This window comes from Opisthocomus hoazin, chromosome 6 (genome assembly GCF_030867145.1).
Source record: "Opisthocomus hoazin isolate bOpiHoa1 chromosome 6, bOpiHoa1.hap1, whole genome shotgun sequence".
NCBI classification, from domain to species: domain Eukaryota; kingdom Metazoa; phylum Chordata; class Aves; order Opisthocomiformes; family Opisthocomidae; genus Opisthocomus; species Opisthocomus hoazin.
Genome location: NC_134419.1, coordinates 8489384 through 8508649, shown reverse-complemented (window position 1 = coordinate 8508649; position 19266 = coordinate 8489384). Strand labels below are relative to the sequence as shown.

At 36.7% G+C, this 19266-nt stretch overlaps 1 protein-coding gene across 2 annotated transcripts in view; it reads right to left on the bottom strand.

Moving 5' to 3' along the window:
* Positions 1-19266, bottom strand: part of LOC104334200 (AGBL carboxypeptidase 4) — a 1001604-nt gene that overhangs the window by 938337 nt on the left and 44001 nt on the right. For both annotated transcript variants that reach the window (XM_075424527.1, XM_075424528.1), the window contains one exon: positions 12909-13033. In XM_075424527.1, coding sequence (XP_075280642.1) covers positions 12909-13033 — 125 coding nt within the window. The remainder of the gene's footprint in view (positions 1-12908; positions 13034-19266) is intronic.

Genomic DNA, 19266 nt, shown 5'->3' with positions numbered 1-19266 from the left:
CTGAAAGACTCTTACACTGGTGAAGATGGAGCAAACACAGTTTATTCATTAACATCTACTCTGTCTCTTTTCACTGACTGTCAAGGAAATCATATTTTACATTTTTTTCACTATGTTGCTTGGAAAAGATTTCCTAGTAATCTACACTAAATCTCACTGAAGGGTGACAACAGAAATCACTATGTGTCTCTGAAGAATAATCTAGCCAAACATTTACATTTAGAATATTCATTTGTATTTATACATGAGAAATTCCTGGCAAAAATAAATTCTCTTCCTGCATGCACACAATCTCTTTTTATAGACTGTTTTTTATAATAAGTAGGCTTTAAATCAATAAAATATATATGACTCAAATTAGTTTTGTGGTAAAAACAGCTAGAATCCATGTAAAGGAGCATTTTACCTAGGTAGGTAGCTATATTAACCTCTGCTTCAAAGAAATTTTTCTGGTCCTTCTGCAGCCATAGGGAAGAGCCAACTCACAGGGAATAGTTCTTGTAGTTTCTTCCTGGCTATTCAAAACCTGTGGAATTGCCATTCCACATGCCTGCCATTAAGGATATCCCGTTTAAACTGGCTAACGAGGCCATTCTAAATCTAACATTGGAGGTACTCAACATCAACGCCGAGTCTCTAGAGGCAAGCATGTCCTACCATGAATCCCAAAGTACTCTGTAGTCCTCTGCTGTTGGGATTAGTTTTGCCCACAGAGTTCACAGAAGGTCAGAATACAAACATAGAACAAGATGCAACACAAGCAGCTTTCTACTTCCCTGTATCATCCCCGAATATGACATGGTCTTGCATTAAAGTATGAAAATTTGCTAGGTGAATCGGCACACTAGTGTAATATATTATTTACAAAAATTTTAACAGAAGTTTTCCGTGAAGCTTCATGTGAGATTTCAGAGGGTAATACAAGGGCAATGAACACAACCCCCTCCAAAAAAAATGTGCACACAACTAGAAATTAAATAAGTGTTCTGTAGAGAATAATCATTTCAGAGCAAGAAAAATGCAGTTAAACTTATTATTCCAATAGAAGTCTGTTACAATGTGCAAGGTTAAGGATCTGAATTCATGGACCTCAGTGTTCAGCTAGAGGCTATATATACGAAATGGGCAAAAACACTGATAAAAATATTCTTCTCAAAGTTGAAAATTATAATAAGGAAGTAGTAGTCCAACTTGTCACTTATTTTGGAAAATTGTTAGAGAAAAAAGGAGACTGATAATCAGAAGCAACAAACCTACTCAGTGGCTGGCTTAGAGAAGACAAATGTTTTGGGGCAGATTATATTGCTTATACCAAGCTGCTAAAAGCCTCAGAAAGATTATCCCTTCAATGACAATGCAAACCCTATTCAACAACATACACCAGATTTAGCAGAAACACATGCAGTTGTTTTAAATCTATACTGAATATGTTCTACTGTCTATACATCCTTTAGTAAAAAGAGTAATAAAAAACTCATTTCTACTTGAAAAACCTTCCGAGTTTTAGCTCATACATAACATAATGCATATTTAGACTAGCATGTTATTCAGTAAAAGATGTCCAAACAAGATGATTTGATGTTAGAATAGTCATCTCTGAACAACCGGAGCAATGTAAAGTAAAATAATTGTCAAGTCAATCTCTAGCTTACACTTTATTGCAGAAATAAATTGAACTCTGCTCTAGCTTTTTGACACGTAATTCTGATAGTAATGGGTTCAAATCCATTTCCTCTTTGCTCTCCTTCCTAACAGGAAGCTTTATGTAATACTGTGTCAGAAATCTACCAGTTACTGGCTAATGTTTCCCTTAAATAAAAAGTCTCTGCCTGTAATAGTATTAACAGCTGCCATCAGTTTACAGTAATGAGCTACAGTTCATCGTGGTAGTGCTACTATGAAAATTTGAAGCTTCCATGGAGCTTCTCAATTCACAAAAAAAAAAAAAAATACTATCAGAGCCATCATGAGCAGTGGTGTAACAGCAGGTATTGTCTATGCAAGGTTTACAGGCCAGGTCCTAAACAGGTGCAACTGTATTCCATCACTATAACTGTACACAGTTTATTATACTGTGTTATGCATAAAACATACAGCAGTACTCTTTTGAGGGTAAATACATAAAACCAGAGTTATTATTCTTAACTTCTCAAAGCAAAAAACTGCATGTTCATTGTACAGAGTATTTCACAGCCTCTTCAATAGAAAGATGAAAGTATTTTTTTTCCAGAAGAGATGATGATATAACTATATATACACTGTAATATTTTGGGTCACCTATACAGTGCAGAAGAATCTTCCCACCTCAATTAACCGTAAAAAAAAAAAAAAAAAAAAAAAGTGAGGAATACTCATCAGGCTGGCCTGCAGGGCACCAAGGCTTTCCTGTAACTTGTGCAGCACGCACACGTCAGTTCTGCCTGTACCATTAACACAGGAACTGAAAGTAAGGATTATTCTACACTTTCCTAGTTATCACTCATATTTTCTGAAGCATCAGCTACTGGCCATTGTCCAGAGTAGCATACCAGACTAGACAGCTCCTTGATCTGGCCTGCTGCACCACCTCTTTGCTTTTACAGTAAAGCCAAAACCAAGACAATGCCACTAGAGAGAAGATGAACTCAATTACAGCGGCTGTTGCTGGGAGAACAGGAATAGCAGATGAGAATCTAAGATGCAGGACAGACAGCAAGAATGACAGCGGATTGCTTTTTCACTATCTTTTCATTATCAGACTTGTCCCTTTCAGAGTCACAGGGCAGTTCCAGCTCCATGTTCTGGAGCCACTGGCTATCTCCTAGAATAGACAGTATTGGCACTATATGCTTCAAAGAAAATAAGTTTCCATCTTCTAGTGAGGCAGGTCAGTTGAGTCAAAAGTTACTCATGATTCTCTCAGACAACCCAAGAACAATATGGTTTGGACTCACACGCCCCGAGTTACATTTGGGTGTCCAAGAAACTTGCTGAACAATGTGCTGAAAGCTGGGATTAAAAATGAGTTGTTAGTTGGTAAACACAAAAATGAACCCACACTGCCTAAGAACATTTCTCGAACATGCAATCTTGTCAACAAAGCACAACAATCCTACAACGGAGTGGCACTCGACGTCCGATTCTGATGGAAGTTATAGGCGTTCAAGATCAGTGACATATTTACCACTCTTCACAGCTCCTGTGCTCCAGCTAGCAGCTTCCACAGAAGCAAAGTAGAAGGCTCTTGTTGGCTATAATACAGCTCAACACTAACTGTCAGGAATTTGTTTATCCTCTCAATGTTAAAGTTCCTGTTTTCTGTTTCTCATTTTCACCATCAAAATTCAAGTTCTCTCTGCTTTTCTTTCACTTTTATAAGGTATCAGATACGTAGAGATACTCGGTGCACACTGACACTATACCAGGTTTGTGTTAAAAATCACAGGCAGCACACAACTACAATGAAGGAAATGTATTACAAGACCTAGCTCTCCAGCTCCACCACCACCAGTTAATGGCAGAATAGGGGATTACTGGAGCCACATGCCTGATACACTCAACCACAATCACCAGACAGAATACTGGCTTATTCACTGCTCTTTCCCAACTAATTCCAAACTAATTACCTCTTATGGACTATCACTACTATTTCATTCTTAGACTTCCTTGGTGGCAAGAAAAACTTTCTCCAATTTTTCAGCACTAGCTTCTTTTTCTCTCCCCTGTCACTTAAAGAGCAAATGGTTTCCCTCCCCCAGTAACACTAATTAACCTATATTTCAGCTCGTTTTTATCTTCAGGTTCCAACAATTTCTGCACAGTATCTCAACCTGCCATGGCTCGAGTATAGAATATTTGACATAAGAAAGATAGAAAAAAACATCTAAAAGCAGGAAAGTTCAAAACATGTCATCTTCATCTCTTCAATCTAAATGTTTTTATTCTTTTATTTTAGTTCTATGCTTCCGCACTCTGATGTAAAGACTTTTCAGTATTTAAAGCAGACTGAAACCAAATTTGCATGGAAGATAATTAACATCGGAACTCAAAAGGTGGGTATTTAATCATAAGTAAAAAAGTTTTTAAATTGAAATAAGAGTAAGCATGTCACATCACTAACATCAAGATCATCATAGCGCTGATTTTGTTTATGGCATTTATTATGTATTTTTGACATTTTGAGTGACAGATGCCACCATAATAGGAAATTAAGCACACCTGGCCATTAGTTTCCTGTAAGCAAAAGCCAGTGTTAAATCTAAAACATACAGTATATATGCAAAAATTACCTGACACTGACATCTAAAATGTTCTTCGAGACACCTGGAACAGAAAAAGTTTATTAATTTAACACTGTCTTGCCAAGAGAGAATATTTCATCAGGACAGCAGTTGTTTTGCTAATGCTGAATATTGTCTATGTTTACTAACCTATCTGTATTCATTACTTTTTAAAGGATGATACATGTCATGACAGCTTTGGATAATTTCATGGAGATGCACACTATATTGCACTTACCAAAGCTTCACATGCACCCTCAATCTATTCCAAGCACAACTGAATTATTGATCCAAAATAAAATTACATGTACTTGAAAGGATTCCAAGTTGGAAGAATCATCATTTATAAATCTAATTTTATACATGACCAATATAGGCACAAGTTTCCCAAATGGCAAATTTATTTTTCTTCAAAATTGCAGTATGTTCAATTGATTTTTCTTTTTTTAAAATGTTGAGACGAACATGCAATCTATTTTAAATGTCACCACTTTGTTTCTTATTTAGTTAACATTTCATATGGCTTCCTCAGTAAATAAATAATTACTTCAATCACTATACATATCATCTAACCCTATGCACTTTTGACTTACAATAAAATTGTACCACTTTCCAACACAGAGAGTAGTGAAACCAATTTTAAAAACTTCAAAGGCTCCTTTGAAATAATCCATTATGGTTTTTAATACATATTTCAGATATTTCAAGCCTCCCTTATAAAAAGTAACAGATCCATATTACCACATGCTACGGTACCATAAGATCTTACAAAATTTGCATCTTGAATCTGGCCCCACCATTCTCTCTTCCATATTTTTTCAAGTTGAATGGCATACGCTATACAAAAAAATAGCCTGCTTATCCTCTAGTAACCACAATTACTTAAAACATTACCGTCCAAATGCACTCAACTCAGCCTCTCATGTTTTCAAGGCAGACAAATATATATGTATGCACATATGTATATATAAAATACACTTATACATGCAAATATAGCTTTAAGGAACTTGGTCAGTGCAGTATATGCAGTGCAACATTGTAGTATACAGTGATACCATCAAACTAAACAAAAATTACCAAAAAGTCCAGATTTCTGCTGCTTCTATGTTCTAAAATGTATACCCCAAAGGACACAAATAGAAAACTTTTATTTTGTCTTAATTATTGTCATATTTGCTAATAAATACTAGAGAACTTTGAGTGAAATCATTCTCTAATTCAGATTAAATTTTTTACCTGCATAAGAAACCAATTTTTCCTGAAAAAATGTTTCAGGAGAGCTTCACTTCCTTTTTAATCTTGCTTAGAAAAAGAATTACAACTTCAACACTTCTGCAGTATATAACTTTCTCCAAGGCAAAATACAACAGCTAATGATAACAACTCATAAACCCAGCAGCCTTAGATGAAAGTCAAAATTTAAATCTTAACCAAGTTCATGCACAAGAACTGAAGCCCACTATTGGTAGCTAAGAACAAAGGAAAAACATCACTGACATACAAAATAAATAAAAAAATAATGCTAATCTAACTAAATCAATAGTGAAATTACAGTAAGCAGTGAATTAAAAGTTGTAACAGTGATGCTACTTACACTTTTATCTTCAAGTCAAAATGGCAACGTGAGCTGGAAACACAGCATAACAGAAACCATTCAACCCTTTATGGCTTTAGGGGAATGGCCCAGGTGCTTTCAAGACACAGATGCAAATTCAGATGTCATTATTGATTGAAGGACCCCAGTTTCAAACACATGAGCTAGCAAAGAACACATACAAGCATGGATTTGAAGAAAGAGGAGCTGAGAGCCTTCATCGCTGAGACTTAACAAACAAAATAAAATTAATTTCGTTTGACTCTACCAAATAGATCAGCAGCAGCATGAAGACAGAGCCTGATAATTCAAACTAAGTCAGCTTGATACTTAGGTTAGACTTTTACATCTATAGAATAGGACAAGATTTCCTGGAAAATTGTCATTTAATATCTTCACTCCAGTTGCCATACATACAGTCGCAGCAGAGGTAAAACTGAAGACTATTCACAGTATTTCTCAGACATACCAGATACTCAAAATATCACTGAGGAACAGGAACTTAAACAAATACTAACAAATAGTTGGGAACTGCTAAATATATTCATAATTTCTATTTAGGTAAGTAGAAAGCCTAGGGAATAAAAAAAAAAAAAGAAAATGCAGACTTAGAGTGATACTGTTCTGATTTAGGGGTTGGTACAGAAAATAATCCAAAGAAACCTCTGTCTTTCTGGAATTGCACATATTTCTTGGTATTTTCATACCATCTATGTTAAACAAAATGTATTCTCAGATTGTGTAGAAGCACTAATTCATAAGACTATTGTAAAACAAAAAGGAATCAATCACAGAGTTTTGCCTACATCAGTAGTCACCTGATAGTTGTTTTACAACTGTTCCCGTCTTTTGACAGGATAAAGTCAGTTAGAAAGAAGCTTCAAGAACTCAGATGCTCAAATCTCAAAGCTTTCTAGTCCTAAGACACATTTTCTTTATAGTATCGGAGATTCTTCTTCCTGCCAAAAAAAAAGCTTGAAGTTGCCCACCCATAAAACTCTGCACAAAATTTAAATACAAATATTTAGTTTTCTTTGGTAGTAGATGTACCCAGCAGCAGAGATGAATCTAAAACTCACCCATTCTGATATGTTCTTACATTTATATTACCCTACATTTATTTGTATGAAGTTTTTCTTTTATGTCTACATCCATGTTTTACATTACTGGCGATAACAGTAACAGATAACAAATTTCTGCCACAAAGTTTTCATACAAGATTGAATTTCATTTTAATTGTTTAGTACTGAATAAGCACACAAAAAGAGAGGCAAGGAATTAGTCAAGTATGTATACTTTCTATAAATAGCAAATTTAAAACACTGTACCTTTACATACAGTAAGCGCTATAGTATGCTAGATACTGAGCTTCTCTTAAAAGCTAACCAAAATCCTTCTTTAAAAGCAGATTTCTAAAAGCAATATAAATTTAAAGCTTATCTTTTCAGCAACACAGACCTTGTCATATGCTTTAAAAATTCTATTTTGGAACCAAACAATATCACACCACACTTAATCTGAGTCCCAGTAAGATTCTCCTGTGTTACATTGCAATGGCTGTATGGAGTACAAAAATCAGTCCAACATAAGCATTCTTTGTAATTAAGTTCTTACACACATTATATTTAGATAGGTCAGTGAAAAAGTCTAAGACATCGGCTTTGTTCACATTGCTTATTAGTTCTATATGCCTATTTGTTACAAACTTCCAAATTCCAAATTTCTAAATTTTAATTCATGAAATGTGCTTGGATAGGCAGTGCATAGGTATCAGTAACCTTTACCTTTAATGTCTTAAAAATACACATTTTTCAAGAAAAGTATCAGAAGTGAGGAAACAATTAACCGCACAAGGTGAGTTCTTAGGCCAGAAAAAGAGGTTGAGTACCTCAGATCATTCCTGTTTTTCTTTTCTTCCCCACCATTTCTCCAAAATGTATCAACTGGTACAAAAAAAAGACATTATCTCTCCCTATACACATCTCATTCAGATCTTTAAACAGTCACAGCTGTAACATCACAGAGAAGCAGTTGTCCACTAAGGATCATCAGGTTGTTTTAGGACAGTAATAAGAGGCCTGAATAAACTATAAAATCCAATACCAATAATAAATAGTTCCTAAAATTCTAATCAGCTAAAGATAACAGAGATTTTACAGCCTTTTTTTATTTTACAAAACAGTGTAGGACCAAAAAGAAAAACCTCTGTAACGAGACCTCCATGCACTCATAATAATGTCCAGCTATGATATTATCTGTCTTACCTTGACATTCTTTTTAAATTTCTGAAGAATAGGCTATCCTTTCTTCTGATCCGTACATATACATAACAAAAAAACCACCAAAAATCTTGAGTCAAAATTCTAGCCTCAGTCCAACTGCAACCGAAGTAACAGAGAGAACAGCTTTGAAGTCAATAATAGTTAGTTCTTTGATTTTAACCTCAATCTGGATTGATTTACTAACTGTAAGTACTGATCAAATCCTAGCTGACAAACACCCATTCTTCTCCTCTGTCCTTCTTGGTATATTTTGTCAGTACCTTTGTAACGAAGAACTCCAAATGCGTTTATCAGCACTTACAGAAAAAATTTTGGCACTATTAGGAAACCCCTTCTGTTGGAAATTCTTTTTTTAATCTCAGTGAAAATACCATTTCTGAACATAATTCATCAGACAGCAGAGTTGTTCAGGGTACATCCACATACAGAATGTATCATGCGGCCTAGATGCGCATTACTTCTTGGTATAATGTGGTTGCTGTTTGCTAGAGTAATTAAAACCCTCACAGTTATTTTCTTGTATTCAACTCTCCTCTTTTCTCAAATTCCTCAAAAGTAAATTTGTCAGGACAGAGATCATATTTTCCCAGTGTGGCTACAGCATCTAGAACAGTGAGTGTCAGCTACTTGAGCAGAAATTCTGGCTACGGGCCCCAAGAGAAATAATCACTCTTTTCACCTGTAAAATCCTCCAATATTGGTATACTAGCATATTTTTATAATGTATCACACATACACACTTTTTTTTCCCCCCCAGATCTCAAATGAATCACTGTTGCTACTAACACCTTTAAAGACATTCTAGCTCAGAAGTAATCATGCACCTGAAGGACTATCTATTTAAAATACTTGAAATGCAATTTGGAGATGACATTTATTCATCCAATTTCCGGTTCCACAGAGAACGAATTTAGCAAAATTGTAGATGGTGTTGTTAGGGCCACGGCTGAAGTTAATAGGAAACAAACCCTGCCCAATAAAGAGCATTATCCAGAAATAGACAGCAGCCTGTGACACGTATATAATTAGAGAAATTGGAGGCTTTGCCCATGAGACCATGTGTTCCACAGCAAATCCTATTTCCTTCATTCTCCCTTTCATGGTTATTGTAAGTGTAATCATTGCATGATTATAGTCCTTACATATAACATATCAGTTTCTTTTTGTTTTCTCCAATATTGGTGTTAATTGAATTCACCGAACAAACGACAAAAACTACAGTTCAGCTCTTAACAAACCAACTGATTTGCAAGTCAGAAACCATATAAGGAGACCAAAGGACCAAATTTTACATCTCACAGGTATCTTGTACGATGGTTCTTTTTGCCATAAATATAAGCCGTTAGCTATTTCTTTGGAGTTTTTCCTAGCTAAAAAAGTATAAAATTAAACTGACAACATTTTACAATGTAGAAGTCCAGGTCATAAGGAGGAAGAAGTTAATTTACCAATTTCCAAGTAATAAAAAAAGTCTACTGTAACATAGGGAAGCGAACATCAAAAAAACCAAGTTTATCATAAAAATCTAAAAATAATTCTGAAAAGATCAGGGCTCTCACTGCTATGTTACTGAACTTAGCTCTATTACCTGCCCTTGTTACTGAAGCACAACAGTAACCTAAGACATATGTACCAGGAGGAAGGAAGCAATCATTCTGAAAAAGACTTAGGCATGATAGTGAACAATAAATTAGGCCCGGGTTTCCATAGTGACACAGCAACAAAAGGCAGCTGCAATTTTCAGCTGTCTACACTGAGACAGCAACAAAGCCAAGGGACCAGAGTCCCTTCTCTATAAGTTGAGATGTTAGCATACTCAGAATTGTCCATTAAATTTTAGTTCCACACTATAAAGAAAACATTGAAGGAACTGGAAGAGGAATAATAATAATAAAAACAAGAAGTTGTGCAAGAAGCAAAACTACAAGTGCAATGGATTTGGATTTCACTGTTGGATTTTCTGGTATCTTAAAGATGCAAATTCCAGTGAGTTCTTTCTCCTATGCCTCTCCTCTGTGGATTCTCCGATGTTTAATAAGAAATGATCTCATACCATAGCCTGTCTGCCAGCGGGAACACAGATGGGTCCCTTACCCATCTGGCAGTCTGCTTTCCTGAAACTTGCAGGAACTCTTGTCCAGTGATGTTGAAACTGGCCAAGAGTTAAGAAGCTATTGAGGGAGAAAAGAAGGGAGAAAGATCAGCAGCCACACAAAAACCTCGGCTAGCAAGCAGACAGTGTTATCATCTAAGCTTTGTTTCCCTGGGAAACTAGGCTAATTATCAAAGGCCTGGAAAGATTCACTTATGATGAAAGTCCAAAGGCCCCAAAGCTGTAAAACACTTAAACACTTAAAGGTAAAGTGCTCTATTGGATATAGGGCTGAAAGAACCAAATACGATAGCTAGCTCGAGACACAAATGATGAGGAATGTTATAATTTACAGAAATATAAATGTTAGGCAAGGATGATGAGGATATATTTGTACCAAGAGGAGCTAATACTAAGCGGAATTGCAACTGGGAATAGTAGAATTAAATAAAGGAAAGCTTTAGGCTAAAAATCAAGCAACCCTGTAAGTGAGATGAGTCTATACAACGGTTTTGAGACACAGGAAGTGGAAACTCCATCGCTTAAGAAAATTAAAACTGGAATGTAAAAAAACTGTGCTCTGCAGAACAATAATGCATGGACTGTGAGATTGGCAGGAATGTCTAATAGGTTTTTCTTTCCATTTATCACTGGATTAATAACACAAAATACTGCACTAAACATCGTGTAAAAACTACACTACTATCCAGTAGTAGCACTGAAACCTATATCAGAAATACATACAGTACAATTATGCGTTCCTAGTATTTGTATGGCTGTTGTTTTTACACTGTGTCTTTTTTGTTAGCTTTTTTATCCATTTGTCCACTGTTCGGTGTCAATGATAGGCCTGATGGGACAGGAGAAAAACAGAATGGATGATTTCTAATTTATGTAATGAAAGGAGGTTTCTTGTTTTCTCATGACACTATTGAAATAAATTTGTTTGTGAATAAAGGCTTTTGTGTGATATCAAGCAAAACTGGGGATATAATGAGAAGAAAATCTTCAACATATTTTCAAATCTAAGTAAATAAAGTTGCTTAAGAATTTGAAGTTGAAGGAGGAGGAACAATGAGAAGGAAATGGAACATAGACAATATGTAAAACTAGTAATAGTAGCTACTCCTTCTGAGTCCTTGTCTAAATGGCTGAAACCAGACCTAGGATATATAAAGGCATAGATCTGCCGTCCTCCCACATCACCTATATGATACATCAAAAATAAGTACAACATTATAGAGGTAATTATTTACATAGACTTATATCTTTTACACATGCAGTGATCAAAGTTACTTGTGTATTAGTGCAACATTTTTAAGCACTACTGAACGGTACGGGTTTCCTTGTTATTATTTTCTTGTAAAACATAAAAGAAAATAATCAAAATGCACAAACCAGATTACACAGTATGTTTGATGTCGCAATTTCTAACATTCATTTAATATAGCTGAGCTGCAATGACTAATACTGCCCATGTCCGTTAGTACAAAGACCTAAAAAAGGTTCCAGACTAGATTACGTTCATGCAGGTCTCATTTTAACGGAAATTGGAGAGATGAAAAAAAGATTATAGGAACACACATTATAAAAACAGGGAACACACATTATAAAAACAGACCTCACAAGTCAAACTTAATAGTGAAACCATTCTCTTTCGTGTAGACAACCATGAAAACAAATATCCTGTAAGCACTAGATATATATTGTATCTTTCTAGCAGATCTCTTTGCCTCCTTGAGACAGATTCCCATTCATCTCATGACTATATAATTTGATCATAGCTGAGTAAGGCACAGTAGGGGAAAGGGTCTGTCTGATAAAGTATCAGGCTCCAGGAAGCTAGATATTTCATGATTTCTAGTTGTAACAGGAATGGTACAGTGGTGGATATTAAGATATTAGTCTCGTAGGAATACAAATATCAAGCTTCTGCAGTTCTTCCTCTTACTAAGTATGCTTTCTTTCCATTTAGTGAAAATGACTGTCTGATTATGATAAACTAAGACAGAACGCCAGAATAAAATGCAAGGTACCTGTGAAAAGAGGAATTAAATCTTTTTTGTTAGTGTGAGAGTTAGTACATAACTTTTTTTTGGCTTAGTTTAAGACAAGTGAAAAAATAGAGCAAGGAAGTTTCTTTCTCATGGGGTATTTCCACTGAAAAGAAACATTATTTAAAAGTAGGTGAAACAGTTGTCTATCAAACTGTTTCACATTTAAACCTCCTCTTCCACAAGGGACATATTGGCAGGCAGCTCCTCTACTACAAGTCACTAGAGTAACGCCTGTTTGCAATGCTGCCTCCTTGTTTTGCATGTGTTAAGGCTTGAGAGATAATGTTTGAACAGCTATGATGGACTTCTTCTTCATGTACTAACACATATATGTGTTTTTCATATAGTAACACAAATTTACAGCAGCCATTACTCATACAACAACTGTTTAGGTGGCAAATGTTATACGGTCTTTGTAATTGCTTCCTGTATTAGCTGAAAAACATCGTGAGACCAAGCCATGCTGACACCTGCTTTTACTTACAAAAATCAAAAAAAACAGAAATATATTTTACAGTAAATTTTTAGTTGCAAACCCTGGATGTCAACTTTTTTGTTTAAGAAAATATATCCTGGATTCAGCAATTTTTAAAGCTATCACACTATCTAATTTTTATTACTTACCTGTGATTCTTTTACATTTTCAACAGTGAAGTTGAACCAAACTCGAAAGCGTGGGTTACAAGTATCTGGTCTAATGAACAGGTCATACTCAAACTCTGTGATGTGGTCCACCCGTCCCAGGTTACCTACAAAGAGCATATGAAAAAGAATGTGTTTTAATGGATAGCTAACAAACTCTCTAGGAACTGCACTGAGAAAAGTTTTTAAAACTTATACCTTTGTTGGTTAAACTATGTAAGTATAATAAGCCTTACAACAGTTCAGAATTAGTTTTAAAAGATTTAATCATAGTCACAAAATAAAATACATACCAGTAAGCTGCATGCATATGAATACACCAAAAAGCAGACAACATGGATTTTTATTATCCAATCAAATTACTTTTTGCCTTCTTGTATCTGAGCGTTCCAGCTGAGTGTCCTAACATCCTTCTAACTGTTTCCTTTTTCTTTTTTTTTTTCACTTTTCTGATAATGTCTCTGCACCTCTTTCAGCTCCCACCTGCGCGGATTTCTTTCTTTCCATTTGCTGCTCACGTTCAAGCACCTCTAAGATGAAAGAGTCCCCAGATTTCCACCCGGCCCCTCTGGCCAGTCCTCTGAGCGTCCCTCTCTCCCCACAGATGGGCCAGCCTTCATCTCCTTCGAGATTCGAAAGCTGCCTTAATACTTTTCCTTCACCATTTGCAGCCACTGTAAGATTTCTCCTCAGCTTTTTCCTGGTGAATTTCATGCAATAATATTTTTAAATATAGTCAGAGCCACACTGTCCCCTATGGCATTATTCAGCAAGTAACCACACTGGCTGTAGAAATGAAGTTCAGCACTGGGAAAACTTGCTAAGTGCTTTTAAATTGCTGAACTGGCATTTTTCCTTTGAAGTGTGCTAAGATTTTTAAAGACAGGGTTTAGACTGTCCATTTCATTTATAGACTACAAAAATAAGATTTCACATTCTCCCGATCCAACCCAAAATCCATCTCATCAGGTCTTGTAAGACAGGGCCATGCTTTCGCTCACATGCTGAATTATACTTATTTTAAAAAAATAGCCCTGTAAGATGACCTGGTTTTATGGTTTCAGATATATTTTTGTATTTCAATATATATTTTTTGGGTTGGATATACACTGTTGGGTTCAAATAGTTACTTCTAGCGCTATTAGAACCAAATAGTGCCCTCCTCAGCAAGTCCCATGTCAGTCACTGTGACTGTTGGTCGGTAACACGCTGCTCAGCATGAGCACGAGCAGCAAAATTTGGCTGCTCTGCTGCTCTGGGGCGGAAAAGAAGCAGGAAGAAACATTTTCAGCTCTGTTCATCAATGTGTTTGCAGGATTTCTTCCTTATCCTAAAATGTTTCTGGCTTTACTAATTGAACATCTTTAATCTTCCTCATTTTTAATGTTATCCTCTACTTTCCTACCCACATTCTTCTTTTCAGAAGAAAATTCTCTTCACTGAGTTCCCCCTGCAGAAAGCCGCTTCACGCTAACAAGCTGTTCCTAAACACTTGCCTGAAGGATAAATTTGGCATATGAAATAGTTGGGAAAAAAACAAAAAAAAACAGCAATACTGTACAGCCAGAATAGCTTTGCCAAATACCAACAATGTCATCTGCCGTACCGGGTGCCACGGCGGGGCTGCAGGCCGAGCTCCCTGAGGAGAGGCTGCGGCTGCCCCGCAGCGAGGGGCTGCCACCGGGCGAAAATGCGCTTCAGGAAGGGCAACCCCCCACACACAGGCAGGGCCGTGAGGAAGTCTGAGGGGAACCAGGGTTCGAGGAGGACGATGGAGGAACGGGGTGCTCCAGGTGCCGGCGCGCAGCCCCCTGGCCCCCCGCGCTGTTTGCTGCAGGCAGGGAAGGCTTCCTGGGGAGCAGGGAAGGGTGGGGGGAAAATGTTGTTTTAATTTCTCTTTGTTTCTTACTATCCAAACCTGTTTTACCTGGCAACAAATTAGTTTTCCCCTGGCAGAGCCTGTTTTGCCTGTGATGGCAACCGGTGAGCGATCTCCCTGTCTTTTCCACCACATTTTCTCACCCCGTGCTACTGAGGAGGGCGAGTGAGGGAGCAGCTGGGTGGGCATCCAGCAGCCAGCCAGGGGCAAGCCACCACCTCTGCCCGGCTTTAGGGGCAGTCCCTCGCCCACCTAAGGGCACTTTCTGCCACAGGGGTCAAGTCTGTCACTGCTATTCACAACAACAGAACTTGAATCTTAACATAAACTACTATTTCCTACAGATTATTACCCAAAGTAACTAAGAGTGGTAAAATCAAGCTATTGCATTGTAATACCTTTAACTAATGGACTTTGTTTTACTGTATTTTTCATTAAATGTGCTGAACATATGACAATGTTGGGAAAATAATACTCGTCATGTGTTTCAGAATTTCAGTGGTCCAAGCTGTTCAGCCACATCGGTTGGATACCAGCGGCCTCCCAGGTCACAGTTTAAGCTCTCTCCGGACAAAGCTGAACGTGCAGACGCCCGGAGTCACTTCAGCCTCAGCTGTGCATGTGATGCTGGTGGATCCTCTATGATTAAGGCAGCAGGCTGGATGAACGCAGACTATGGACTAAGTCCAGTTTGTGAACCACCAGGTACTCATGCCTCCCAGTGATCCCAGCAGCTCCAGATATGGATTAAGTTATCTGCAGCACAGCCCTGAGGTGCAAATTTTAATTGAATTAACTCCACAAAAGGACATAGAAGCAATTAAAGTTATATTTTAAGTTCAAAGATCATTGAAAAGTTGTACTGCAAGGCATAGCAAACTAAAAGATTAAGTGAATAAACAAAAACGCAGTAAAATGAGATTTCTGACCTATTGCACATTTCAGCTACTATTCAACATCAAACTGATCTGAACTGTACAGGGGACAGATGGCCCACTCAGAACTACTTTACAGAGTCCATAGGATCCCTAAACTAGCACTGGAGAACAGTACCAATGTCAGTGAAATCACTGACGGGGAAGAGCTGGTATGCTGGAACCACTCCAAGCCAGTCTGCTCTGGAAAAACTATATACCCGTCTCAAATCCAGCAGAACCTTTAACAATTTAATCATTGTGTGCGTCATTCCCTGGGACTCCCAACACCGTTTTCTTTCTCTGTCTGTAATACTTGATTTGAATACTCACCTCCCTCTTAATGCAGTGTTTTTTCCTATTGTATTTCATTTAATCACTTTTTGCCTATAGAACTGCCTACTTTTACCCGGCTCCTTCAAAATACACATCAGCTGCCACAGTCACCTGCAGCCATTTGCAGTTCCGTATCATTTGTACATTTCATTAGCGCGCTATTTCTTCTCTGTCTTCCAGATGCTAAATAGGCCGGACCAAACACTAATGCCTTCGGTAACCAATTCAACAAGTTCCTCGTGCTCAATAGACTATTGTCTGTAATATCACAGCCTTTGCTCACAATCTGTCAGCCTAATTTCAACCCACATAGCAATGTCTTTAAACAAGACGGCACTTTTGGTACAAAGAAGGCTAGAACTGTAAGAACAAGACACTTCCTCACTTTAAGGGATGCTTTTTAGAAAACAGATAGTGCCACTGAAAAACATTTTTTGGTGTCCAAGAAAGGATGTAAACTTCCCAACATTAATCTCATAAACAAAGTTAACAAGTTTACAGACTGCCTTCACGCTGCTGTAATCATGGGAAATAGATTTATTCTAAGAAGTGAGAATTATATTACAGGCAACAGAGTAAAATGCATTAGAAACTTTGAAACAGGAATTAGAATATTGATTACACTATTCCACTTAGCCATTATACCATTTTAATATTTTAACATTGAAAATAAACCTTTTTTTTCTTAAATAAGTGCAAACAACTTCTTACTGCTTTTATTTTCTAGCAGGTCTATATTTTGTGTAATGTACCTACCAATAGTTTTCAGTCTCGATACAACTACTTTAAGACCCTTTCCATCACAGTTTTTATTTGGTGTACATTGCTAGTCTGGTAATTTGTGGTATCAGTAAACGAGTCTGTTCATAACCATATTGGTTAAGTATGTTCTTTTGAAGTCAAAGAAAAAAGTCTCACACTACTAAAATACCAGCTTTGCTTTACTTTACTTTGGGTTCATGCCCGCATGAAATCACCACCACTCCATTTGATAAATACAGAATTTGGATCTCTGAGAGTGTACAACATTTTTTAAAGCATCATCACTCCATAATTTGTGATTAGCGTTATATTTGGGGGTTAACATTATAAAACATTAGATATTAATAATGTTATTTAAGGTACATGTAAAATTAATGAACTGATTAAGTAATGGGATCTGCAAGGGAAAAAAGCCCAACAACATTGAGCAGTGAGATCTGAACTTATTAACATTCTAAGACATTTCTTGTTTAATTTTTTTTTCAGTTTGGGTTCACGTCTCATTGTCAAATGGCTTTCTGACTATATCTTAAAAGTAAAATAGGAAATTTATTAGAGTAGCCAGCATTTTACAAACCATTATGGATTTTTTCTCCTATGCACTCTGAAATTAGTTGGGGGGGGGAGGGTTCTATTGTTGTTTTACTTTACAGAAATACTGGCACAGATCTTTTTAAACTGATGGGAAGATGTGAACAAATCAAAGTCCCAAATGTCTATAAACTGACTTTCACTTAGCCTTGGGGTTTGTTTTTAAGACATGCTCAATTTCCAGTCACAGTTCTGTTCAATACTCTTAGCATACTGAGAAGAGACATACTTTTCTTTAACCATACAAGCTGAAATTCTCAATTATATCTACTTAAATTGCTTTACAGAGTAATGTTTAGTGCAACGCTCTCAAAACGTGAAGTGAAAGGGGTCCATGGCATGTTTCAAGTTTCTTTAAAAGTCAGAAAAAAGCCCAACATTACTGTTTTATTAATCACACACCATACACTTAGTCCTCATAAAATATTAATGTATATTGCTTCCTACATCAATAAAAAGTGTACTTTACACAAAAAAGAAAACCTGCTTAAGAAAATGCTAGCTAAACTTACTAAGCATTCTAACAATTATCATAAAAATGCTAGAAAAGAAAATACAGATATGTTAAGCAATCCTAAAATCTTCTTAAACCACACATTGTGCTTTCCTACCGAGAATTTTAAGATGAAAAATAGACCTTGAGGGTCTTAGACAAGCCTGAGGCAATATAAAGAAAAAGGTCAAACACTCTGCTAAAAAGGACCGTTATCTTCAGAACAACAACTTATCAGCCAGCTTGCAGCCCTGCTTATTTACAGTTATTGGTCCCAGAGGAAGTGCACTTCAGCGCAGGGCGCGATTACTTTGTAATGAGTTTGCCAGAAATGGTAAAGGAAACTAATTTGTAACAATGTGCTGTTCCCTGCACATGAACTTTCTCAGACACTTTTTTTGTCCAGCAATGAATAACTAACTTCAGCCTCCCTAATAAGCAGTGAAAACAGAAGTGCACTAAAAACGACTGAGTCGCAAGCGTGAATGTGCTGAAATATCAGTGATTATCCCTCTCAGCTGTCCATTACAGTACTCGTGATGACCACCAATTCCCCTGTGGTGGATATATAGAATGCAGGTTTCAGGGGGTGGATTTGCACATGAAAATTAACACCATTTGGAAGAAAATAGCCTGCACCTGTCACAGATTAGCAACAAAAGGTCAAATGCCTCCTTTTACACCTAGAGCACTTGCATATTGTACGCCTTGCTTATAGGAGCCTAATTCTAGTTTCTTAATTCAGAAAAGTGAGCGCCATGGTGAACCGGGGAGAGAAAAGAATTAAATCTCAGCTAAAAGCTATCAATAAATCTATTGATCAAGATACATATGAATGGAAGTAGCTGAGGCAATCTCTGTCTCTAAAAGAGGTAGTTTTTCAAAAGAGAATTACACAAAGTGCTCTTCTGTTTTTGTCAATATGCTGCCAGGTTTTGAAATACTATTTTTCATCCACACAATAAAAATCTTGACAAGTAAGCAATAGAAAATCACTAATACACTTGCAGCTGCATTTTAATCTATACAAATTCTTTAAACAAAAACAACCAAGGAATAGATGGGAATATACATCATTTTCACCAGCTGAACCTGGGATCAAGTCCAAGATAGCCAAACAGTATTAATCTATATATTCATCTAACTCTGTATTTCACGAAATAAGATGAAATGTAGAATATGGAATACCCTCAATGGAATTCACCCTTAAAGATCACAAAACACATTGAGATGATAATGCAAAGAAATTTTATTGATACATTCTAAATGGAACAGGAACTACAGGGACTGAGATCTGTAAAAACTTCTCTTGAGTGAAAGATTAGCTATCTTCTGAAAGGAGTGTGTCTAGGAATATCAGTTGGA